At 42.2% G+C, this 27150-nt stretch overlaps 1 protein-coding gene and 1 long non-coding RNA gene across 2 annotated transcripts; both read right to left on the reverse strand.

The window, feature by feature from the left end:
- Positions 1-12599: 12599 nt before the first annotated feature.
- LOC120809936 (uncharacterized) lies at positions 12600-18119 on the reverse strand. Its single transcript, XR_013453953.1, has 3 exons — positions 17915-18119; positions 13631-13700; positions 12600-13237 (listed from the first exon to the last, which is right to left on the reverse strand). It is a non-coding gene; the product is annotated as an uncharacterized LOC120809936 (long non-coding RNA).
- Positions 18120-19285: 1166 nt separating this feature from the next.
- Positions 19286-20870, reverse strand: twist1b (twist family bHLH transcription factor 1b). Its single transcript, XM_040166425.2, has 2 exons — positions 19989-20870; positions 19286-19785 (listed from the first exon to the last, which is right to left on the reverse strand). The coding sequence occupies exon 1, from the start codon at positions 20519-20521 to the stop codon at positions 20015-20017; it is 507 nt and encodes a 168-aa protein (XP_040022359.1). The 5' UTR covers positions 20522-20870; the 3' UTR covers positions 19286-19785; positions 19989-20014.
- Positions 20871-27150: the final 6280 nt, after the last annotated feature.

Genomic DNA, 27150 nt, shown 5'->3' on the forward strand with positions numbered 1-27150 from the left:
TGAGAGTTATCATAGAGTTTGTTAAGGAACTTGACCCACTACACTCACGTTTTTTCTCCATTATCTGTTATGATCTTCCACGTTAAGTGGTCTCTGACTGAAACAGTAATGAACATCTGTCGGAGGGAATGTATACTTAAATCCTGAACTCAGGACTCTCCCTTTGGGCAGTCTTTTGCGCTAAGAGCGATTTTGCCATTGGAATATGGTCCACTGCTCACGTTGAAATTTGAAGGATAAAGCATCAAATCCCCGCTTGTGTGTGAAGGCATCTCCAAACACCACCCCTCTCCCTCTCCCTCTCTGTCTCTCTCTCTCTCTTTCGTAGCGGTCCCACAGTCGCCAGGACTCTGTGTTAAGCCGAGCTCTCCTCCCTCTGGGTCCAAATCAAAGCTCGGCGGGTTCCTGCCCAGCTTTCAGCAGAGGAGTCAGGCAGAAAGAGAGAGACAGAGAGAGAGAGAGAGAGAGAGAGAGAGAGAGAGAGAGGGCCGGGCAGGAAATGCCTCCTAGAAGCCAGGAGTTGGAGTGATTCATGTGTGCAGGAATGTTGAGGGAAGAGGACCTCGGGTTTGAGGAGTCCAAGGGGCCAGGCTTGAGAATTGATTTACTGTCATGGCGAATTATAAAGTGAGTGGGGATATGGTTAAGGGAGTCCCTTTTAAAGGGAATCGCTTCCTACGTATTCCCTCGTGGCATGCTTACCTCAAACATGCAGGTCTGACGTTGCCTAAATAATAAAAAAAAATGAAAAAATAGACAGGACCCTGCTTTTTTTTTCGAGCCTGTTTTCCCCCCCAAAAGTGCCCATTGCGACTTGTATAGCCCGTCTTAAAGTGATCAATCAAATGTATTGCTTAGCCCTAAACCTTCCTGTTTCATTTGTACCGTCAACTAAATGTAAAAAAAAAAAAAATGCTAGTATGAGGTTCTGTGTTTGGTTTCATGTGAAAATCAAAACTGTCTAACGTCTAATGCTGTACATTCAGATTGTCCGGTTTTAATGTTTTTAGTGTAAGTGAACACATTTAGAACAATGTGAGTCCTGTTGTCTTGTTGAGAACCCCTCTGCTGCCAGCGGGGGTGGGTGGTGGAGGGTGGTGGGGAGGGTGGGTGGGTGGGTGGTGGAGGGGGGGATCCTGTGCTCTGTTCATAGCAGTTTGCATTTCTTCTCTTTCTTGCCTTGTGTGATAAACCGTTCTTTTTTAAAATAAAGTTAATTTACCTCTTTTTTTTGTTGCATTTTTTATACATAAACCCTCACATTCAGAAAGCAGAATAAAATTCCATTTAAGTCTTTCAAAAAAGTGTTTTTCAGTTCACAAATTAGACTGTTAATACTTAGACAACATGGTTTCACATGGGCTGCCTAAACCGTCCGTGCAGCTTGTTTTTCCCACACTCGGTCCTGTAACATAGCTATTTATTTTCAGGGGATCTTTGTGGCCCTTTAAAGGGAGCTTAAGAGGCTTTCGAAACATGTCTTTGATGTTAGCAAGCGAGGCTTCTTGTGGCAGTATTAGAGCAGTCGAGATAAGGTGAGCAGCGAGAGGCTGATATATTACTTACTCAAGCAATTTCACAGCAGGCTTAGTTCGTGGGACTGGCTTGATATGCAATACACACAACGATGGGACTGGAAAAGTTCACTCTAATGTTGCGTTCTGCTAAACGCCACCCTGAGAACATCTTTCGTCAGAAAGAACAGTGTTTGTTTACAATGGTGACCAAGTTGTGCTCCTAGAAAGTTAATACACGCTGTACACGACGGCTCCAGACTTTCATTTTTTAAATAATATAACACAATAAAACACTTTCTCAGGTATTTTCACAAAGGTGTAGAGTTACTTCACAATCGGAGGTATTTGACTTAAATTGGGCGATGTCTCTTAAGTAGATCCCATCCGTCTCGGGCTTCAGGCCCTTGTGATTTTAAATGAGCTGTTACAAAGGCAGAAAAAATAACCAAGACCCGAATCCATCTGCGCTGCCCCCCCCCCCCACAGAGCCCGTTGTAAAAGCAAACAAGCATTTTTAAAGGTGTAAGGAAGTAACAAAGACATAAAACCTACCTACTTACTCTAAATGTATTAGACTCTTAGTGAGGCATGATTTTCTTTTCATCTCAAGTGCTGTAAAAAAACATTTGGATGCAGTGTGCACGTACGTTGGCTTATTTTGTAAGCACAGTGTAAAATGTAAATCCTTCTACTTCCAATGGCTTTGATTCAACAAGAAACATTCTTGCACTGCTAAATTATGAGCCACTGATATTTTGAAGTGAAGCAAGAATAAAATAAAAACACAAGACTTCATACCAATTGAAAGAGACAAAGCGAAACCTTCATGTGTTGAACTGAATTTCATCCGTCAGCTTTCTATACATATATATTTTCAAGATTATTTCACAGCCGAGAATGTACATGATTTCAGATAATATTAATCAAATCTTTCTATTTTATTTATCTAAGAGAGTTTAATCTAAGAGAGTTTAATAAATGTTATCCTGAGTCAAAGTTTAAACAGGATTTTAGTCTTCCTGTAACAGTCGTAGTCAAAACTTGGCCCCCTTCTGGCTGTTCATCCCTCTGTAGCAATATGAAGTGATTACAACTGACAGTGCTGGCTATTGATTAAAAAGAGAAAAAGGCATCAATCGTTGAATGGCAAAATCCCTTGACTGGTGGAATGATGTAGCCTGGAGATTTATTGTTCCAGCATCACGATAAATAGCCAACATTCTTTGCAGGTTACGTGATACTACACCAGATGACAGGTCTCAAATTTGAAAATGACAAATGTTTCACATTTCTTTTCCCGCTTAATCTCCTGGTGTTTCCATCCACTGAGTTTTGTTGTCTGTCATCCATTGCTAGCAACCCTCAGTAAAAATGAAAAATATTCAGCCTCATCTGGACGGGAAAGAAAACATTCTGCAGGTCTACTCACCTACACTTCTCATGGTATACGGACAACAGCGTTATTGACCCCAATATATCAGAACCTGGCCAAGCAAAGCCACTGTTTCCAAGTTAACACATCTGTTGAAGTGGAATTTAAGGTACTTTTACAGTAACAATCAAGAAACATTTATTACACTTCTTGTTCGTGTCAGGGACTCCAATAAGGATCCAAACTGAAAACCTAAAGAATGTAAATTTATAAGAAATTTCCATCTATAAATATGGACCCTGAATACGAATAAGGAGAAGAAAATGGATGGACAATAGTTTGCTAACTTGATGTTGCCGTCTCTTCCAAAACATAAAGGAAGGAGATTTACAAACAGTTAAGAACATTGATTGAAACATAAAGAAAAACAGTCAAACATACAGCAAAAAAAGCTACACAGCCAACATTGAGATAAACAGCTCTTGCTATTAATGTGTTAATTTAGTTTGTATTGTTTTTCAGATTTTAGGTTTTGACATAGTATATATCTGTTTATCAAATATGTCTGGTCACCGGAGTGACAAAATGAGAATAAAACAGAACATTAAGGACATATTCCAGCTTCCTCCATGTCAAGATCTCTTTGAATCTGCCATCTATTATCACAACGTGGTGTTTTTCGTTCCATGTGCAGTGAACCGGGCTCCACGTGGAGGACAGTGCAGCACTGGAAGCAAACCGAGGAGCCTGTTTTGCGTGCTGGTGTGAAAACAACATAAAAAAAAGAAAATAGTGAAATAATCGGCCTGATGTCAGATAAATGTGATTTCTGTGAGGCCAACCTTTCTTTCTTGTTCAGTAAGCATTTCAAAGACTTGTATACTTGAATGAAATATGTGTCGTTTTAGAGCCTGTGTTGTGTAAATTAACCTGAAACACAGGAGATCATTTTGCAAGAGCGGAACACGAAGTCCACATCCTTTCTTGTTTCCTAAGTTGAAACATTGAGGAGCCAACACAGATCGCCTCTATATTACCAGCAGTGTCTCTGACTGGTGTTATCCATTCGGTTATCTTAGACTTTCCAGGATTAATATACCTTTTCAAGTTTAATGAGATAAGAGGCCTGTGGGAGTTCTCCCCCTGCTGTGTTCAAAGACCATCCGGCCTGAGGAACTGCTTTATCTCAGCCACTGATTGACCTGGCTGATAGGTGAGACTGAGGAACCACAGTGGCCCAGGAAAGTGGCCCCTCCAGCGAGGAGACGTAGACGGGCAAACTTGGCCTCGGCTGCCTGAGAGGATCCCATCAGTGGGGCTCCGTAGTTCATGGGATGCAGAGTCCTCCCTTTAACTCCTACAAGCAGGCACTTTTATGTGCCCACCTCCCTCACATCGTCCAGTCCGCAGCCCATAAAGAAAGTTCGCTGCTCTCAGCTAGTTGGACAGGACGTGTTGTAAGTGTTGCCTGAATGCACCGCCGGGCAAAATGACACCCAGTGGGCTCGTAAGACCCGAGAGTTCTTTCTCCAACTCTGTGCCAAGAGAACATTTTGAGCTCCAGCTCAACTCTCCTAAAATGTAGCCATTTGTGGCTCGTGACCCTGGACTCCCTGGGGTTTGTCTCATGATGTATGTGGAATATCTAGTATTATAATTGTAAGGGAAACACAGAAAGCCAATAATAATGATCTGACTTAAAACACCACAAAACAAACCCTCCCTTAAAACAAAATGTTCTCGGAAAGAAATTCAGTTCTACATTGAAGTCTAACTACTTAACAATAACATTATCATTCAAATAAATGATCATTCAGACATTTACATCAAACGACACATTGCGCTTGTTATGGACCGCATGAAGAATGTCTTATTCTGGGGTTTATTTGTACATTTTAAGAAGAGATTAACGACAGAAGATAGTATTGGAATGCAGCCTGAGGGAGAGTTTGCTCTGGGGAAATATTTCTCATGAAGGGTTTAAGGGTCCTCTCTTTATCATTATATATTGAGAGAATAAAATGTGGGGGTCCCTGAAAAGGTCCCCAAAGCATCTGTATGTTAGGGGTGATCCCACAGCACTATATCACAGTTCAACCTCCGGGGGAATCATCTGTGCGTGGACACACGAGGCACGTGTTGTTGCTGCTGGTTGGTGCAGGTCGGAGGAGCTCCATTAACGCTGCCGACCACGTTTGCTCATCTTTGCGAGCTCCAAATAACGTCACCTCTCAAACACACCGGAGGATACGCTTCATGCCCGAGGCCTGTCTCAAGTTAAATGTATTGCTCAGTAATAGTCACGGTCCAAGGTATTCATTGATATTGATACTTTAAAAAAAGAAAACGAGTATTTAAACGGAACAATTTCGGTCACATTAATCGCTAGATCAGATGCTCTGGTGAAATGCAACCGTGAAGCCACTGAAAAACACAATGTTCGTTGTTCCTGCTCATTTTGATATGTTTACGTCCACAATGATAATCTGGTGGGAGAAGCTTTGGAGAAGCGCCCGGAGAAACAATGCGTTGTCGTTGTTGCCAACTTGTGACTTTGCCACTACGTTTAAGGATCGGTTGCAGCCCCAGCTTCAGGGTACAAACCATTTAGAGAAAGAACATGTTATTCAAAATCCGTCAAATAAAATGTAGTTTATAATCTTCCCCTGTGAATTTATGGGTTTTTCTTTCTTTTTTTTCTGGGACTTTTAATAATCTTCTGCTCTGCGTGTGTGAAACCACAGCGTGATCCAGAGGGTGCATGAAGTAAACATTTCTGGACGACATATGAGAAGTTTTTAAAAGCCATTGCCGTCGTGATAAGCTCCGGAGAGAGTCACTGTGGTATTCACATAATTCATAACGAGCTACGCGGTGTAATGTTGTGTGACTTGTTTTGGTGGAGGCCAGACTGTGAATTAGCACTGTGACAGATCCACGGTGCTACATCACAGTTTCAACAGAACAGCTCAGTGTAGGCACGTTGTTGACTGAACATAACGCACCACCAATGCAAAGCAAGAATGTGTTACCCGACCAGACGGGAATGTGTGCCCACGCTGATGCTGAGAGTCGTGACGGAGCTTTTCTTTTGACAAAGTAGGAAATCACTGTCTGCATGAGGGGGGGTGGGGGGATCGTGGTGATTTGAAAAAGCACAGGATACTTCAAATTGTGTTACAATGGAGTTAATGGCAGTTGCCCTCACGTTTTGAAGTTCAGCTGGCACTGCCACCTCATGGCCTGGTGTTAATCTGCCATGAACAAGCCTGCATTATGCCAAGAGTGTCGTAAAAAGTGAGTGGGAAACAGGTGGCCTGGACTTCCTGGTCCCAGCGCTGGCTTCTGGACGCGAATGTCGGACAACCTATAACATAAGTATTTACATTGGGATTTGTGGTAGTTCTTACCAAAGATGAAATCTGTCTCTAAAAAGGACAACTTAATATCTCATTTGTTTAATCTGTTTGAGGTGCTAGTAGGCTGAATCAGGCAAGCTGTTTGTCATCCGAACACATCTTCGACAGCTCTGGAGATAATAAGAGAGCATGAATATCACTGCATATGAATCCCTACATATACATACAAAAGACAACTGAGAGCCTTTACTGAAATAACGTCTACGTCTCATCTTCAAAAGAAGACTGTAACCACTTATATCCTGGCTGCAGAGTGTAATTCCATGGATTTGAAGAAATTGACAGATCTTTTGGCAGATCTTCTGGCACGAGACAATGGGCATGACACATCTCCTGCTGTGTGTTTTCTTGATAAAGTGGTTAAAATCTGACCACTCATTCAATGTGCGGCTGGATGAAGATGAAGGGCTGTGGCTGTGTGGGATTTTGCAAATGTTTGAAGTAGAGACTTGATGAAAAAAAGGGATTAATGTTTGACTCTATATCGCAGGTTCAGTTCATACATTATTTGACTCGTTGCTCTACGAGGAAACTGGCTTCTGTCCCTCAGTCTTAGATGATTACCGATACCAAGCGGTTCTTGAGCGATTCTTGTGCCGCCCTCGTCTCTTCCGCATCATGTGTACACGGGTAGTACCTTCCAACCCCGGTTTTTCACACTAATAGAAACAGTCAGCTGTCTGTCAACACCGCAGAGACAGCCTGAGGAGTCGTGGCAGCTCCAGTTCTCTGGTGCTGCACTTGGACAGACATGAGAGCGCGAGAGAAGGAGGCCTGCTTTCTATAAAGTTTTGGTATCCCTTGAGGCAGCTCCACTTCATAATCATAAATCGGCAGAATGGAAATTGGGGGTTCTTCATATCCCAACATAACAGGGAGGTATCGAAATCAAAAGATGAGCTGGCGATTCTCTCGACAGTTTAATGTTAATGGAAAGATTTTAAATTTCCCAAAGTATTTTGGGGTTTTGGTTGACGTTTAGCAGTGAGAGAAGGCCTCTGCAGAACTCTACCAAGTTCAATGGGCGATAAAAGCAGGATGAACATTTCAGTATTTCAGCTTGTTTTCTCTTATCCTAAAAAGCGAATGGGTGCAGAACGTTAGTATCTGTGATTCTCTTTGTTTTTTCTGGGTTGACTCAAGACTCTCACCTCTCTCCTGGAGTCTGAGCAGGACTGAGGACCCCGGCCTCTCCCTGGCTTGTGCTCCAGCCCGATGCGTGTAACGCTGTTTGTAATGAGAAATCTGAACGGGGAGCAGCAGCGAGGCATGACAGGAATGTGTTTCCATTGGAGGGAGCTCCATGCAAAAAAAAAAAAAGAATAAGAAGAAACGTTGAAGCAGGGTTGTGTCCAGGAGGAGCGCTCACTTGGCTCCAAAGCGGAAGACTAATGTTATTGTACATTGGCTGTCACTCTGCCAGCCCCTCCCTCACCAATTGGTTGCTGGTCCCCTTACCAGTTTCTCCCCCGCCTCTCTTTCGCTCCCTCTGCTTCCCCGAGACTCTGTTTGCTCAGGTGGACAGCGACACAGTTCTCAATGAGCCACAGCCTCCCCCCCCCACCCCCCAGCCCATATGAACGCATGTCTGCAGACTGTGTCATCGACTCACAAGCCCGGAGGGGCCTGCGGAGAGCTGGAAGTCCGAGCTCCAACCCGGGTTCGCTGTGGATGGGAGGGAGCACGAAATGGAGGGAGAAGCAATGCGAGGCGAATGCCGTTAAGAGGGAGAGAAAACACAAAGGCAGATAGAAGACGTGGTGGGAAAGGCGGTCAAGAACGATAGAAAACGAGTGAGAGAGAGATGTGGGGAAAAATACGACCACCCATTTTGAAAATTAGAAAGGGGTGGTGGTAGACTGCGGAGGCGTCTTAGTTTATAGTCCGTGGAGGACGTTTTGAAACAGCCCTGTTTAGAGTTTATTTTATCATGCCACGTCGTCTCAGACCCACTGTCAGGAATCTCATTCTGCAAAGACTAATTACATGTAAACACTACATTAAAGTCTGCAGGCCGCTCCACTATTTACTCTTTCTTCCTAACAATCCTGACAATCCTTCCACAGATTTCCTTTTTTCCCATACAAACCTCCTCTGCTGGTGTTTATTTGTTTTAAAACTTGCATGCAATTCATGCTAGAGTAGATGGATGGATTTCAGCGAGAAGACGAAATAACATACCCTAGCTGGAAAGGCTGCAGAGTCAGTCCCACCTGCAAAATGCAACTACGTTTCCCTTCTGAGCATAACCAGGTTTTCCAGTAAAAAAAAGAAGACTTTCAAATACGAACGTTCAAGTTGCCATAACAGATAGAGCACATTATGTAACTGGTGAGCGTCACTGTCGAAGCGCTCCAACACGCTTTATAAATAAAGACAACGGGGATGTTCTGCGTCATTAGCACATGCACAGTGCTGAGGAGTGGTCACTCAGCGTCAGTCACCTGCATGGCCCAGCCAGAGATCGTAATTACTACCACATGGGAGCCAAAGGGCCGGAAGAGAATGCTTTTAAGGCGGCTAGAGAGTTATGGCCCCCCTCCAGATCTTTTAGCATATAAAATAAACAAGGGAACTGCTACTGCGTTCAAGTGGGTGCGCATGGGTCGCTGTTTGTGTCCTTTTACATTTTGTGTTTCCATGTTATGATAACGATAGCTGGAGATTACCTGACTCTACCTGCTGTCCCTGTTTGCTGATACAGGAAGTTAGTTACAACAGTGGGGGTGAAGAGGGGAAGTATCGACATATTATAGTCCTGTATGTATATCCTATGGAGGGGGCACAAAGAGGACTTTAAGTATCTAATGTCCACTCATTTGGGGACAGGAAGTCCTGTAGCAGTGCTATAATACTGACTTTTTATTTGTTAAATGTTTCTGGTTTAAATGGCAAATTAAAACTTTAGTGCAATAAGTGAAGTAAAATGAACAATATAGTCTCTTAAATGTAGAAGTAGAACTACAGAGTAGCATGATAAAAATACAGGAACACGTGTTTACATAATTGATGCAGCATATTCGCTCCGTAGTTGTCAGGATGTGATTTAAAAATATGGGAAGACTAGTGTTGTTGTGTGATTCTTACACTGACACCTGAGGAGTGTTGATATTCGGGCTCGGCCAGAAAACCCGGCAGCTGCCTGGGAGGCGTAATAGGTTGTCTTACAAAGCACAGACAGGAAATGAACCCTGGTATCAAGCTTGAATCAGCTACATCTGGTCTCAATTATTCATCCTGGTTTTTCTTGGCTGGTGATAAATGATTTAGTCGCACCGCTGACACCACTTCTCAAGTGCAAATATAACTCAATCAAAAAAGATGAGGAAACGAAAAGCCGTGTTTGTTTCTTAGACGAGGAGAATGTTGCAGTTATTCACCTGCAGCTGTGAAATATATTACTTGGGCTGATTGATCGGTACATAGTTGTATGTTGTATCATCGCACGGCCTTCTTGTCTCCTCGCTACATTTTCTCTAACAGTAACTGATTAGCAGTGTTCGTTTGACAAGCAATCCCCACAATGACTTCTGTCATTTCAAAAGCAAAGCAAACGCGTTATTATCTTTATCTTGACAGAATGATCTGATGTTGAGGCAGATGTGGGTATTTCGTTGCCCTCGCACGCAGGGGGGAGAAGAGTGAAAACATTCGAATGTCTCCACAGTCCAAATCAAACACTGCCATTTCTTTTTCACCACAGGAGGAGGTTTAATAGCTCCTTGGAGGTTATGAACTGTTGACAGTTAATAAGTCATAAAATTTCCCCTTGAAGAGGATGCTAGATTCCATCTGCAGGCACCCAGTACAAAGAGCCGGAAAGTAAATATCTCGCACTGGAAGTGGACTGGAATCTCTCAATGGCTACTCACGAAGAGTCTCTAGAGCATGTCCCTCAATGTTTCCTGATTCCTAGAGGCATGGAGGAATGAGCACATTACTGAGTAATTTTCCCTTAAAGTACACTGACTTTTTCAAATTATTGAGGAAAACGGGGCCTTGAATGCAGCATTTTTCAGGCAACTGACCCTCCGTGATTACACCTCATATTATTGTACTTGTCATCTATTTTCTTTGGCCCTTGGGATGTTTGCCATGGTAACAGCACACAGCGGGCCGTCTGGGTTGACCCATGCTGTCCTTTGCATTTCCCAGCTTGGCTGTGATGAAGGGAAGTCTCTGCCCACGATCCCTAACCCCTGATGAGGAAGGTTCTCAATTTCAGCTCCAGGTCCTGCATGGGCCTCATATCCTTCTCTACTCCTTCGCCAGCACCGTTTCCAACCCCCCATTCAACCACAAAGGGCATGCCTTGCTTGAATAAGAAGCGTTTTTCTACAGCCAAGCTGTAGTCCACTAGATTACCTAAACTGTCCCCTCTGTCCTCTCAACGAGGACAAGTGCTGGTCAAGATTCAAAGAACTTGTTCAACATCTTAGGAAATATGGTTCTTTGCTTCCTACAGCCAGTTAGATGAGACAATCTCTCTCTTTTTTTAATGGTCAATAGCCTGCTACAGGCGGCTAGTTAGATTAGCTTAGCATAAAGACTGGACACAAAATCTGCGTACCAGCAGCCAGCTCAGAAAGTAACACAATGCTGCATAGGGGATTTTTATTCCACAATTAGAAGAAGCTTCATTTACTATCAACAAATTATTTAAATATTAATTTAATTTCCAGCATACAGGGTTGGCTTTAGGGAATTTTTCCATGTCACCAATCTTCAAGCTAAATTGAGCTGATTTTCTCGACAAGAACGACAATAAATTGATTTCCTAAAATGTCCTTCAATAGTATTGGCATGAATACCTGACATTCTCTCTTATGCAAAGTTCTTTCAGGTAACGACTGCTGCTGTTACAGCTGCACATGCTGCTTTGACAGGTGTCTGTGCCACGTGCTGTGACAGCGGACTCAACAAGCCCACAGCACTGAAGCAACCGCGCTCCACGTTGCTGATGAAGTACCGATCGGAAGGCAAAAAATAACAGGGATGCTCATAAAAGCTTCACCCGCAAACAAAACTAACAATGTTCTCGGTCCGACTCCTCCCAAAAGCTTGGACATCCTTTTCCAGGGATAGACTGGAGAAGAAACATTGTGTTTTTTTTGTGTCCCGTGGGGTTGAAAGAAGAAAATCTATTTACAAAAGCATGAAAATATTTTATCACTAGCAGCAAGGGCAGGAGTGTTTTAATGACCTGATCCACAGGCCTCTGGCTGGCTGCAGGCTTTCTCTAACTGCAAAGAGCCCACTAGTGTGCCTGCCAACCCTTGGGGCAGCATTGAGATGAAACAGATAAGATGATTGTCTTTAATGAAATCCAGATCCCTGGGTCTGTCTGGACGAGGACTAGCTGGACCCTTTACTCCCCTTTTTCTCCTTTTCCTCCTTTTTTTGGGAAGGTGGTGTTCCATATTGATCTTGAATTTGAAGGGAGACCGTGGAAGTTGCTCTCTAATTCAAACCAGAGCTCCTGTACGAGCCCTGGTGGAGCTTTGATACCGTTTGAAGTTCTGCAAGCGAACACGGCTCCGTCATCCTGCTGAACCCTGTTGTCATGAAAACCTTAATTATCTTCCTTTACTGCCTGTTTTTTACACAGGAAGGCAACCATTATGTTCTTTGGGCATTTGCATCTCTCTGGGGCAAGTGTTAAAGGTCATGGACGTGAACCAAAATACCACATAACGTGAATTGAGGAGACTTGTGCGTGTTCGAGAGAAGGTGACTCATTGCAACACAAGCAATACTTTGGAAGGCATTTCTTTTGTTAAACGTTTCTTAAATGACTTACTTAGAGACATTTTCCCACTTTCTGCACTATTTCTACAAGGTTACAGTAAAGAACGTCTGTGTAGGGCATTGTACTTTTTTTTTAAAAGCACAGGAAATGGCATGCGTTGTGAAATAATGAGCCACTCTCTTGTTTCGGAGAATTGATTCATTAACTATTTGAGTTTGCTCCAAGAAAAAAAAACAGTCAAATGAAAATACATTATTCGTTTTTATAATGTGATAATACAGTTGTAATACAAAGTAAACACGGCACTGTTTTTCCTGATGGGTTTCCAGTTGTTTTCAGACAAAGTCTGTGGAAAGTTACTGTGCCACATGTATTTCTTTGCTCTTGGCTAATGTACACTGTTACCAGACTATTTGGTACAAAAATAGCAGAGCATGGGCCAGAATAAAGTGCTTCTTTTCACGCTGTGCATTTTGTCCATTTATTTCAAAAAAGGGAGTTGTGATCCAATGCATCAAACTACTCAAATGATACACAAGAGATTAAAGCTTTATTTCCTGTTTTATTTACTTAAGATGAATACATTTCCAGAGCTGAAATCATGCAAAAGATGTTTTTTTTTACAATCATTCATCAGGGGATGTTGCAGGTAAAAGTTGATTTTACTAAGAAGAACCAAACATATTCAGTTAGTCTTCCCTTGATATTATTATAATTATTCCTCATATTCTAAAATGATAGACAGTTAGCATTGAAGGTTTGGTGGAAGAGTGTTTCAGTGACTAACTCGGGTCCTGCTGCTCAGGAATCCATTTACTGTTTCAAACATTTCTTTAATCGCATTTTAGTCTTTTACTAAAGTTTGACAGATTTTGATGCAATTGTGAAAACAATTTCAAGGCATGTTGTGTATAAATGGCAGGTAATACAAATGAAAAGAGATTGAAAGCCAAGTCAGTTATCACCCGGATCTTATCAGACTGACCAGTGTGGCTTGAATGGAGGGCCTTAAGTGGAGAGAGCGGCGAATCAAAGAGGGAGCCAGAGGTTGACCAAACACTGCTCTCCCACTGCCCTCGTGAAAAAATATCTGCCAAACACTCGCAGTCTTCTTTGAACTTGATTGAGCACTGAGGTCACAAACAGCCGGTGTTCTGTTATGCAGGACAAAGCCAGCAGCCTGATGACATGGAGATGGAGGAGAGAAGATGAGGTTTATGTTGACTTACACTGAGATTATTACTTTTCAAAGGGCCCCCCACTGACATTGTTATAATGTATAACTATTAATACGCTATTAAACTGGAAGATTTTACTTTTATGCGTGGGAGAAAATAAATAACATGTAAATATGAGCGATGGTTAGATTTACATTTTTACACCAATTCAGTCATAACACATGACAAAACGACATTAATGACTAATTAATGCATCAGAATGTCATATACGTTGTTTGTGAAATCTAAGAAATTCGATAATTAACATGAAAAATGATTATTTTCTCAACTAAACAAACCACAAGACTGATTTTATATATCACAAAAACAACCAAATCGGTTACTCATGTGATTACTGTTGTTGTTGTGGTCGTTGTCTTTATCATCTGACCAGCTGGCTGGACTGAGGGATCCGTGTGAAGAGTCCTGTTGAGATGTGAGGAAGCGCACGATGAGTCATAATTTGAATAAAACGTTCACGCTACAAAGGTTACGGTACGTCACAGCTGGTTGTACACAATGCGTTCACCCATAGACTCTATAAGCAGTTCAATCACATAGTTTTGCTTTGGCAGTTCTATTAGTCAGTTTGTCGGTGCTCTCCTTGTTCGGTTATAAAATGCCGCTAAAGAAAAACAGTCCATTAATTAGGTTTAAGTTTTGGCTCAGGATCTCCTTGACGACCCTCAACAGGGTTTTATGTATTTATGTTACTGTTCTGTGCATTTTTGTTGTTTTATGCATTACATTACATCCTCCATCATCAGCATCCACACATTTTGAAGTTGTTGAGCAAAGTCCTTTTTTATCATTATTTTTTTGCAAACATTGTCAATTAAACTCTCACTGGATTTACAGATACGCCAAGAATCCACTAAATTGGATAAGAGTAAAGTACTTGAGATGGTTCACGGTGAACAAGGAGATCATGGTAGCTCTAGGTAACAATCCATCCATTATCAGTGCGACGTTAAAGCCCCGGTATTCAGTGTTGGTGCGACTGGTGGGCCAGCAGGTTAATGAAGCCAATGGGATTAATACCCGGGGAGTGGTGGAGGACCCTCAGGGACGGGAGCTGGGACGCTGCATCATTAGAGCCCTATTAGCCCCCAGGCAGTACACCCAATGCCTCAATAAGGGACAAATTGTTCTCTGCCTTTATTCACATCCAGGAAGACATTACTTTAGACCAGTTCAGATTTTTTTTTTTTAACTTTTTCATTACATTTTGGGGGGTTTCAGGGAACAGTGCTGTATTTCTAACTATATAAAAGCATATTTCCAAGTATATTCAACTTTTCACAGCGTGTTGGCTGATTACCTCGGGGAGCTTTAGTAAATGTGTGGTTTTCTCTCCATAATGACCAAAAAGCTCGTCAAACTGTTTACATTCTATAGTGAGGTATTCTTTTTTCTCCCTCCCCTGCAAAAAAAAAATAATCCTTTGTATTTCATGCTGAAACTGGCTCTGCAGTTATATACTCCATCTTGATTGAACATAAACAGGAATGTTTGAAATCACTGCATTGGACTGCGACTGCCCTCCACTCCATCTGTATGTTTATACTTCCTGTGAGAGGCCCTCTGTTTATGAACAACTAAAGAACACAAACAACCGTTCCCCTCACAGGGAAATTCTGCTTTTATTATCTGCAAAGTTTTGCAATGCCTTTGTGTACGCTCCCGCTGCCTTCTGATTGCCTGTTTATTATTCCTGCGTTTCCGCTCAGCCAATTCCAAAAGGTGCCAAGTCTATTCCGACCTCTTCTTGCCTGTGACATCATTGTGCGCTGCCCTCAAACACACACATATCCGTGTCTTGTCTGCAGCCTGGGTGGCACGCATCACGCGCTGCAAAGGCTTAAACACAGCGTACACGTCTCTGGTCCTGCATACGATCACGTTGCATAACCTCAATCATGCCTTCATTCTTCATGACCTGCTCCTTTGACTGTGATGAAACGCTGACCTGTTATGGCTTCACATTTTCAGGTGAAATCTGTAATTTGCCAAGTTAAACATTGTGTGCGCCCACAAGCCTTCAAAAAGACTCAAACAAGCAACTGTTTAAAATGTTCTCAAAAAGCCACAGACATGCAATTCCTCCTCTAGTGTCAACTTTTATTTATTTACATAATTTCAAGACATAATGTGTCAATGTTGTCACTTTGATACAGATTATTTACATTAAAGACCGTACAACCTTTCAGTTCAATAATGTGGTTTTATATCATCTCAGAAATCTCTGAAAATGTTTAAATGTTTATCTTTTAGAAAGGAGACCTTTCATTGAGCCCTGAGGTTTCCATACATTGCTAAATACAAAACCGTATGATCAAGAACTGTTTTGTCTGTTTTTTTAGTAATCTAAATCGGACAAAGGGCTTTTTAAAGTTAATGTCTCTTTGTCTTGGGTTTTAATCTGGATAAAAAAAGTGCAGCGCAGGTGTTTAAATGTACTTTGGCATTGAGTATCCTCACTTCTCGATTCCAGGTCCGAGATTGAACTGATTTGTATGTTTTATTTTATTGGGAAAATACTTTTCAATGTTAGATTTCCCACTTGTTTCCAAAGTAATTGGATTTGTTAGTCGACAACACTAAGGAACCAGCAGTTGATTATTAAGAAAGTGATCTGTGACTCCAGTGGACATAGTCTGAGTTCATAATGAGAAAAAAAACAAAGCCGTCTGTGAAACTTTCTGAACTCTTCAATTCTGTTGAAACTTTTATTACCAAATAATCTTCATTTAATTGCAGAAATATGAGTTCCAAAGCAGGACCGGTATGTTTGGTACCGATGCATTTTATGAGCTTCCAATCTCCAGAAACACACCTGTGCCTGCGCATGAAATGTAATAAAAAGCATCCACGGAATCCAATAATTGGCAGTGAAACAGACTCCTGTTGCACAGATCTGGTGTCCAAGAAACTAGTTTTAAATCTACCAAAAAAGGTTAATTCTCATTATCTTCCTTCTACAGCTATCAGATGAGAGGAGAGTGGAAACTTCTCATATTTTATTCATTGACACACTCATCTTGTGACGCTGTCATGTGAAAAGTTGTGCAGCTGCTTTCAGTGGCTGGTTCTACAAGAGGTCTTTGGACCGTTAACAGGTACTTCCGTCTGCTCAGAGATTTTATCTTCATATTTCCAACAAAATTGTTCCTAGATACATTTCTTGCAATCTTGTTTGCTTCCACTTTTTGCTCTCAAACAACAGAATTTCCTGATCCAAAAATTTGTATTTTCAAATTCATCTTTTATGGTGACACAATAAAGCTTCTCTCAGCATCACTCCTTTCCATTTTGTGGATCACAACTGCTTTCCTTCTGAATAGACCTCTTAACAAAGAGCCGCATTCTGTTGATGTATTCAACAATCAGCAGACTTTATGCAGAAGGTAAATACGTTTGTGTTTAGCCTCTCTTGTGTTTCCCTCAACAGTACAGTCCCTCACGTTGATCTAATCTCCGCAGTAGCTTCTTCTGGCTTTCTTTGAAAAGTTTTTGTCAGAGGTGAGTCTCAAACTGAGTGTGGGCCTGAAAAAAGGTTTGACTAACAAAAATCTGCAATTCCTCCTAAAATTGTGGAAATGGGCATAAAGTCTGCACATGTTGAGCTCAGAAATAAACATTTCCATGCAGCAACACATGTTAAGTTATCTTCGGTTTATGCTGTGCATTGTTATATAATTGTTATATAAATTATTCTACCAGTCTCCAACATTTGATGTGTGCTGCACTAAAAAATACTTAAAAAGTACAATGTAATGAAATAAAGTTGTTTTTAGACGGAAAAGAAAACAACAAATAATAATAAATGGAAACAAAATATTTAATAATGTAATTTCTGAATGCCCTGTTATACCACCTATCGTCAATGAACTGCGATATTTGGTTACTACCTGAGAGCTTTTTAGATGAAAAGAAATCCCGAAATAATACAGAAATATAATGTAATACAATGTCAAGAAAATGCTTTAAAAGTGATAATTATAAGGATAATAACAATAATCACGGTCTAGGTTGTTTAATGACTTTTGATTTAAATATCTATTGATTTCATATCAAAGTAACAGATTAATTTTTCTAAGATGCACAGAGATGGAAAGAGAAGATATCTCGAACATAATAATTCATTTGAACATATATGCTTCTCAGATAATAAAGAAATGTAAACGTAATGTGATGGTCAATCTATTTATTATGATTTAAGTTATCATGACACAACGGTTCTAGGCTTGGTCAAGGGTTTATGTGTCACGCATGTATTTTTCTCTCCCATAAATTGGATGATAAATTCTCGGCCATTTACTCTCTCTGCCCTCTCTCTCCCTCCCCCCCAAACACGTACACACGCGCGCCTGCACACACACACACACACATACACACACACACACACACACACACACACACACACACACACACACACACACACACACACACACACCAACGCAACCACATAGTCTCAGTCTTCAAAGAAGCCTGAGACTTTGACGGCAGCAGGCCCGTTAGTTTTTGGAAGCTTTGAAAAAACATCCCGATCTTCACTTATTTCCAGCAAAAATAAACAGCGAGTCAACATCGCACATAATCTCAAATCGGTTTGAGATCATGTTTTTCCTCCAGCCTACCTTTTGTGTCTCCGCTCGATCGGCCAGCTCCCCGGCGATCCCCGCCGTTAGCCCCTTTTATTAATCCTTTCTCATCGAACCTATTAACCGAATATCGGACTCGCGGTTGGTGTCGGTGTAAAGGAAAAAAGCTCCTCTCTCTCTCTCTCTCTCTCTCTGCAGAGCAATGCGCGGCACGGCCACTCTCTGCACAGTCTGAACATCTGCTCGTTTCACGTGACTTTTTTTTAAAAATACTAACATCTGTTCTAAATAGGTTTCATTCTGTGCCTCTGCATCGTGTCAATTGCCAACTCCTCTCTGCTGAATAAGGGAGAAGGGAAAAAGTATTTAACCTGTTGCATAAGAGCTGGACATTTCAAAAGGTTTAAACGTTTAAACAATATTATACTTTATTATAAACTCTTGCTGTATATAGTGTAAACTAAACTGCATCAAGATGTAAGAGCGGATTATTGATCTGGGCTGCCCGAAGCATTTCAGCGGGAATAGCCTGTATGTACAAACCTACACAGCCTTTTACCTCCCCGGCCTCCTTAAATTTCATAGACATCTGGGAATTCCATACATGCCTCGCAAGCCAATTACACACCTTCAAACGGGCGCACACTTTGATTTGGACAGTGAGAGACACTTTCCCAGATCCCTGAGATCAATCACTGCAGCAGCCTACCATTTATTTAGTAACAAATATTTTCATTATTAAGTTAAAAATCTAAAGAAGCTATTATCATTTACAACTATGATGTTTCATTTTAATTTTTGTCATCGTTATGTTGCAAGAGAACGAGGGAGTTGTCATTGTTTCAACTGTTGACATGTCCAGCTGCGGGGAGAAGAGAGGCTGCAGTCCAACAGCAGGTTGACATGACCCCAGTGTAACTTATTTACTTATAATGGTGAGTCCCAGGTCCTTAATCCAACTGTAAACAAATCCAGGAAAATGGGAGAAACTGGAGACTGCAAGAGGCTTTCACGTTTTTAATTAAAATAGAATTATAACCTCGTTTTCACAGACTTACTTTGTTTCTTTTTTTTTTTACACCGGATTTTTTTCCCGATACTTATTCCCTCACGATTAAATACTCTTTTTGAAAGTGTGTCATACGTTCCCTTGAGCTGTGTAACAATATATTTCAAAAACCGCTGCATATTTCTCCGGCGCTTTCGCTCGAGCCAAAAATAACTCCATCTGTTTTCCCAAGTGACTGGCGATATAGTGGAAGCTTTTGTCATTAAACCTGATGTGAACTACAGGCCACGGTACGCATGCATGCAAGTTGCTTCATCTAATCTCTAATTAACGTCGCCCGCCAACTTCCTCTTGAACAATTAAACTATAGCTCGGCAAAAAGAGTCAAAGCAAAACACTTAAATCGTCATTTTCTTTAATGCAAAACATATACAAACATTTACAAAAACACAATAGTAAAAAATAGGAATGCATTTTGTATTTCAGACACAAGATCTATTCCTCAATGTATCACGTTTCACCAATAAATAAATTAATGTATTCCGAAAATGTTTTTGTCTCACAGGTTAGATGCACACAGTCTACAAATGTGAAAAGGTACAACGACTGTTTTGATGATGCACTTTGACCTCCACGGAAATACCTCCTAAAACATGCATTTTAAAATGCCCCTTTCCTTCAGAATAACCACATGATATGTTCATCGTTCGTCGTCAACAACATGAAAACGCATCAGAATGGGAGTGTAATAACGCAAGTCCCATTTTGGGCCTCTGCAAAAAAAAAGGTCCCCCAAGACTTCTGCCGCCTTTGGTTCATTAAATACAGGGATCCGATGTATCCAGCATTGGACTCCAGATTGTCCCGTCAGAATGTGAGAAGTAGAATCAGCAGTCACCTGTGGGTTAGACGAGGCATTCGTTAGTACGAAGAAGTGGCTCGCGGTGACCACAACTCACTTCGCATTAGACCACGACACGTGCCATTAAATAACACATTCTGGCGGGATAACCCCCCCCCCCCCCCCCCACCCCCACCCCGACGGTCTAAGGCCGGGGGCCGTGCTTTTATTTTTTAACTGAAAAAAAAAATCACGCGTACCATTTACGGCACCATTTCTCCAGATGTTAGTGAGACGTTGACATGGACCAAGCGCCCTCCATCCTCCACACGGAGAAGGCGTAGCTCAGCCTCTCGTGCGCCACATAGCTGCAGCTGGACATCTTGGAGTCCAGCTCGTCGCTCTGCAGCACCTGGTACAGGAAGTCGATGTATCTGGCCGCGAGCTTAAGAGTCTGTATCTTGCTGAGTTTGTCCGAGGGCAAAGTGGGGATAATCTTCCGCAGAGACGTGAACGCCTCGTTGAGGGACTGCGTCCGCTGGCGCTCGCGCACGTTGGCCATGACCCGCTGCGACTGGAGATCCTCGAACGACTGGGGGCTGCTGCTGCTGGACTTCTTCCCTCTTTTCCCAGGGGTCGGGCTATCTGAGTCCTCCCCGTTTCTCCTGCTCGGTCTCTTCTTTCTCCCACACCTCTTCGGCTGTCTGTCCAACTCCCCCTCGCTGTTGCTCAGGCTGTCCGCAGGAGAGACAGGGGAGCTGCTCGACTCTTCCCCCAGGTTTTCCTCAGACATCTCCGCTCGGGCAAGACGGCGGCTAGAAAGTGTCCCGAAACGGATTCCCCTCTCATGAAGTCACGGAACCGGTCCACCTGTACGTCTGTCTGGCTCTGACGACACCAAAGTATCCATAGATGGGTTCCTGGGAGGACAAGTCTTCTCTGGTACTTGAGAAACTTTAGGCAGTTCTTATAGGCTGCGCGGTGTAAACTTTTTTTGGGGGGAGGGACACGATTGGCCAAGAGGATGAATTACGCGGGGCGAGGGGCGGGAGCATCCGCAGAGCTATCAGAAGCGCTGTCAAGAGTTAGAAAAGACTGCTGAGTGACGCCTTTTTCCACATCGCCAGTACAAAAACTATAACATTAATCATGACTCCAATGTAATTTTTATCAGATCTTTCCATATCAACTTCACATAAGCGTTGTAAATTGTCTCTTTGTGCGCGTGTGCTATTAAGGGGCCTCTGGAAAGAAATCTGGCCAATTCTAAATTAAATCACAAATTAGATCACATTTGTTTTGTGCTTCAAAGTACCAGAAATGTTTATGTTTTATCCCTTCGTTTATTAATCCTACTTAAATACCCGTCACGTGACTGCCGCAATATAAATGTCATAATCTCCAGTCATTTCACGAGCTGAAACGTTTTCTTTTTACGGCATTGTGGAACTTAAATTGGCATTTCTGTGCAGGCCAAACCCAGATTTGGTATTTGTTTGTTTGTTGTTTGTAAGTGAGATTAAAATGCTTTTATTGACATGCAACATACGATCCTAATCTAACATTTTTGACTTGCAGCCAGTGCTGTAGATTTTTAAACTTTTCCTTAGAGGGCTTCTGCATGCTCTAATTATACCCCCCACAAGAGGGCATGCTTCTTGTGTACTGTAATAACTATGAAATATGCAGAAAACTTGCATGCATATGTTTATGTTTCTTTGTTCATCAATAAAATAATACAGCTAGAGAGTATTCCCTGTCGGTTTAGTCAAAGACGAGGAAAGAGCAGCTCTGTGTCCGAGGCCCGGTGGTATTTACTAGGATGGTGAAACAATATCCATCTTGTTTAGTGGAGGATTACTTTGTTTAGGTTAAGATGGCTGTGGTCCACAGGAGCAGCATCTGGTTCAGGAAACTGGGGGGCAGTCAGGTTCAAAGGTCACAACACCAGCTAACATCTATTTACATCCTCGGACAGGCTTAAGAGTGAAGTATTGTTCCAGGTGAACTGTGGGCTTTTTTAAGTGTAACATTTTAGGCAAAGAAAATGTCCCAATTGTTTCATTTTCTGGCTCCAAAATCCACATTCATTTCAATATGCCTCAAGGTAAAGGTGGAATTTCATATCTCAGAGTTAGTCATTTATCTGTACGCATTAACGCATTAAAAGGAGCAGCTGCGGCCTCTTCAAGGTGAGTGGACCTGTTTGCTGGCGCTGTCCATGGTGCTGATCTCAGCCCCCGCTCTACCTGCTGCACCTCACAGGTAAGCAGGTGGAGCTCGACCACCTCGTCTGGATCCGTTTACCGTATCTAGTTTCACATCACAACATTTATATAATCAACCCCCAGCGTCACGCGGCCTGCATGTCTGTTGTTTCCTTTATTCTTGTTATTTTTGTTGTTTCTTTCTTCTTGAAGGATATTTTTGATACAGAAGATTTTAAAAAAAGCTGGTCAACAGTAAGAAGCTCTTTGCTATTAGGGAACACCATCATTCCTTAACTTTTAAATGACGATAAAGCAAAAGCTAGCATGAACTCCCACATATACATGTCTTGCAGATTGCAGATTGCTCTGCAGAGTTCAGCTCTTTGCTGCTGAAGTGACTCTGAGAAAACACAGCTGCTTCTCGGGAATATGATGTCATCACAGGACAACTCCTCCAGTGTTGATCTTTAATAAAGACGACATTTTCATCAGTCAGTCACAGACTGTCAGTACCTAACAATTACCAGCACACAAAGAGGAGATAAACAGCGCTGATTGTTTTTCAGGTGTGATTCCCCGTACGTTGCTGCCTGCTCGGCCTGCAGCTGTGGGCTAATAATTGATGGAGGCTTTGTCGTTTCCAAAGCGCACTGAGTGGGTGTTATGATAAAGTCAAGTGTATCTTTCTGACTCATGCAACTTGACACACCATTCATGAGTGACCCCAGAGCGTCGTTAACCGCCCGTCCCCGAGGTCACATCAAGGCAGACACAACTCAGGCTCTCACCCACTGAGTCCTGAGCCCCGGCCAGATTCACAGAGACCTGTCTATCTTCTCTGCTCGGGCCTTCGGAAGGCGGCGTTTCTCTATCGGCCTACTTATATCTACTGAAACAACAAACCGCAGTCCTCCACATGGACGAGGCTCCCACAGTCGACCGTTCACTCCATTAAACTTAACCGCGATGCGTGCGGTGCCGGCTCGCCGAGATGGATCAACTGCACGGGATGAGAAAAGACAGGGGTGTGTTCTTCAAAGAGCAAGTCCCCAGATAGCCTCTAATCAACCCTCAGGACTGACAAGGTCAAACGGCAGAGTGGAATGACAGCATGCCTCCTCAGCAAATGTCTCAAAATGTTCCGTAGCGCAGATAAATCATTTCAGGGGATTTCTGATAACAGCAGTCCAGCTGTGCGGGATTGAGAGAATCTGGGGTGTTGAATCAGGGGGTGAGGATGAAAACAAGCCTTTATAAGCCGTCTGGACACAGAGGAGCCAGGACTCCTGAAGTTAGCTGTAAAAGAAAGCCTTTGAAAGCAGAGCGCTTTGATGTCGCAGGTTGTAATCACAGTTCGAGTCCTATATTCCTGTAACAGAGCACAGGTTCAACATGGCAGAGGGAACCGAGCTCGTCCATCCCTTTAAAACTATCTCATAAATTGGATTGATTTTTGTGGAGCGAAAAGCCCGTGAAGAGCTGCAAATGTCTGTATGAACGAGTGTGGGTGTGATAGATGTTCAATCTATTCACGTCGTGCTAATGACTCTGTGGGATATCAGACAGCTCTACCGCACAATGACACCTTATTAGCCGCGAAGAACCGAGAAAACTTCCAGTATGTTTTCACAGCTTAGAGGCTGAGGGAGATGAGGGGTCCGTGGACAAACAGGCATCCAAGCAGCAACATCACTGTCATAGATATACACACAAACACACACACACGCACACACACACACACACGCGCACACACAAAACCAACAAAACCTTCCTCAAAGGGTTTGCAGTGTATCACTAGTCTAACCTTACTCACAAAACAACAACAACAGTGTATAAAGTAAAGCAAAAGCATGCAGAGTCCTCAAATTCTGTATTTAACCCACATAACCTCACTTCCTGTTATTGAAGGTGAACGTCTGGACAGATATTTTGGGACCTGGACGTTGCTAAAACATCATTCTTGAGACCATTGAGGCATTCCTTCTGTAAAGCTCACCGCTGCCCAGCAGACCACACACACACACACACACACACACACACACACACACACACACACACACAGACACACACATTCAGCATCGAGACCAGCGCACTGACCCATGCAGTGAAAATGTACATTCACAGAGTTACAGGTGCTGCTGTAAGTCCAGAGATACTGTTTGTACCCTGCTCATAAGGGAATGTGATAAATATATCACTGTTACGTGGGGAAGAACATCAACCTTTTGATCAAGAAACAAACCTATTGTCATTTTCGGGTCTGACGTTTAGTTTTATGTAAATTAGACTAAACCAAGTTCTAGTACAAGTATAGAGAAGAAGTCTACATACTAAAAGGAATGTCAGATAGGAGGAAACCGAACTGTATGTGGCTGCATGTCAGTCCACACTGTACTAGCAGTCAACAGTTTTCAAAGGTCATTTCAACCAAATCAAACACTAGTCGGATTAATACAGATTGCTTCGGTCTGTATTTGTATCAGATACAAGTTGTATCTGCTTTTTTGTGATATGTCGGCAGCCAATTACTATGCAGTTTTGTTTTTCATGCTCAAAAGATGTGGACGTGAAGGCACTCAAATAAAAGATGAAGTTCAGGTTTTTAACCTCATACACTCTAACCATCAGATCAAATGTGGATGGAGAGAGAGCACATATTACAGTTACTTTCCCAACTGCATTATATGTATTAATAATAGTATGAAAGTCGTGATATTAAAGCCTCCATCACATACTCAACACAATATAAACATTGACACTAAATAAAAACCGCAGACGGTTGGGGATATTTTTAACGGTTTCCTTCTTACAGAACTCTTACAGTGAACAATGGCATGCGTGGAATGGAGAGCACATCCAAAAGCGCTGTGTAGGTGCATGTCGGCAATCACAAAAACAAGAAAAAATGAATTATTCTCGAGCAGCGCTACCGGGTTCCTCTGAGCCACTTCTTCTTTTATTGTCTCATCTATTGAACATAACTGACGAGGTGATTTGGCGAAGGCCGCCTGGTTGGAATGTCATCAGTCATCCTCCCAATGTGAAATTATGAAAAAAAGAACCCTGGCGGAGCACGCCGTGTCGTATAGACGTATGTAAGTGATGAGCCTAATGTCAGTAGTTGCAGTGTGGTTCTTCCCTCTAACCGCGAGTCCCACCGCAGCCCCTGTTAATAAAGACTCTGGGAGGAGAGAGGAGGTCAAACAGAGTGCTCCAGCTGCACATGGGGATGAATAGCAAAGAGGAGGGGGGGGGCAGAGGTGTGGGGGCGAGGACCTGGGAAGTAATCATGACAAAGGAGGGTCTCCCATCTTTTGACCCCCCTCCAAAATACAGAGCAAGAGTGTGGAGGATCACACCTGTTGCTTATCAAATAGATGAATGGGTGGTTTGATAGATAAATAGATAAATCCAGAGATAGATCAATTGTTATACATGTTGTTCTGCCATTCCGGATTTGACCCATTAAGCATGCACAATTACACATACACATACGAAGACTCCAACAAGGCAATACATTCTATATCGTGGTAGTATCGGCTCTGGTTCTCCGCTGCAGTGCAGCTGTGTTCCCATCTCCCCCAGATTTCTGCTCACCTCTGCTCCTCCCCGAGTGTCAGTTAGAGGCGACCTCCTCCTTCAGTCAGACCAATCTGTCAGGACTCAATGGGCTACCTCTCCAGCCTTTGTTGTTTTTGGAACGGGAAGCCGTCAGCCGTGCTAGTTCTGCCTCTCTGTTGACAGAAATTAGTCAAGAAGACACTGTTCTTTGAGGGATTTTATCTCCACCGTCTGTAGATTTCATGTTTTGTTTTTTCTCCGGGTGTTGTTTATTTTCACCCATCAATGTGTAAGTTGTGTGATCGCGGCCACCCAGATGGGATCTCTTCAAGATGGGAAGTCATTCCGCTTGAATACCACCTTAAATGGTTCCAATGAGAAAAACATGAATATAAACAAGCGTACAATGGCCATACTATTAAGGTTTTGTTTACATTTCTATAGGTTTCCTGATTGAAATACCCAGCAATAGATAACTTAATCGGGATAAAAGGTTTGACTGATGGCTCAAGTCTGTCATTACATTGCCAAGACATTACTTGCCGTTGTGACACCTCTCACCATCTGCTACACATTCTTTAAGTTATAACAAGTAAAAAGAACATGTATGTATTCTACAAGAAAGTTGTGATGTATTTACTTCAGCACAATACTTGTTGTTCACATTTACACTGAACTTTATAGCACCGCATTTACTTTTCACTCCACTATACTTATTCGATCATTTTAGTCACTACTTACAAATTAAGATTAGACTTTAAAAGAATATTAATTACAAACTACAGTTCATTTCAAAAGACACACCAATGTTTGATTATGACCACTAAGATAGAAAAAGTTACTGGTTGGTGACCATTATCACGTTTAAGTTGTCTGCTTTTAAAAGTAACTATTAACTCGGCGGTGCCCAGAGAAACGCTTTCGATCGCAAAAACCTACATGAAAGGTTCTACACAAATAAAGGTTTGATGGTTTGGTTTGAAGTTTATTAACAAGCAGAACTTCTCAGATGGTTTTCTTTACATATCTGCTCTGGTTGTAGAGGTAAAACGATCTAATTAGAAATAAAAAGCCACGGCTTTGGAGTCTGTGTATTATTATTAATGACTCTGAACTTCAACATACTAATCCAGCATATTTAAATAATGTTCCAGTTATTTTGGGTTTTCTTATTATATTGGGTCGCATTATGATGGACGGTAATTGTATTTTAAAAGGGGTAGAAGAAAAATACACAGGTATGTCTCCCTAAAGCAAGAGGGAGTCATTGTACCTTTTTTGGTTTGTTTAGCAGATGGCTCTCAGAGGCTATTTCCTACTTTGATTAATACTGACTGATATTATAATGTTGTGTTTGTGCACAAGTGTTTTCATTATGTGTACTTCTTCCACTACCCTGAATGTATGGAATAGTACTTTCTAAAGAATCAAGTAGTTTATAATAATGGCCTGAGATGTGAGCTCGGGTTGTGAGATTCATGCACTTTTTGAGATCGTATCAGCCCAGTGGCGAAGTGCTCATCATCAAAATGTTGTGCTGCAATCCTTAACATTCCCCGCTCTCATTCCCAGCCCTCCTCCATCTGTGTTTTAGATTACTGACGAACTGGGGGTGTCACGGTTGGTGCATCAGGCCTGTCAGCAGACACGC

The sequence above is a fragment of the Gasterosteus aculeatus genome, chromosome 20 (genome assembly GCF_964276395.1).
Source record: "Gasterosteus aculeatus chromosome 20, fGasAcu3.hap1.1, whole genome shotgun sequence".
Classification (NCBI taxonomy): Eukaryota; Metazoa; Chordata; class Actinopteri; order Perciformes; family Gasterosteidae; genus Gasterosteus; species Gasterosteus aculeatus.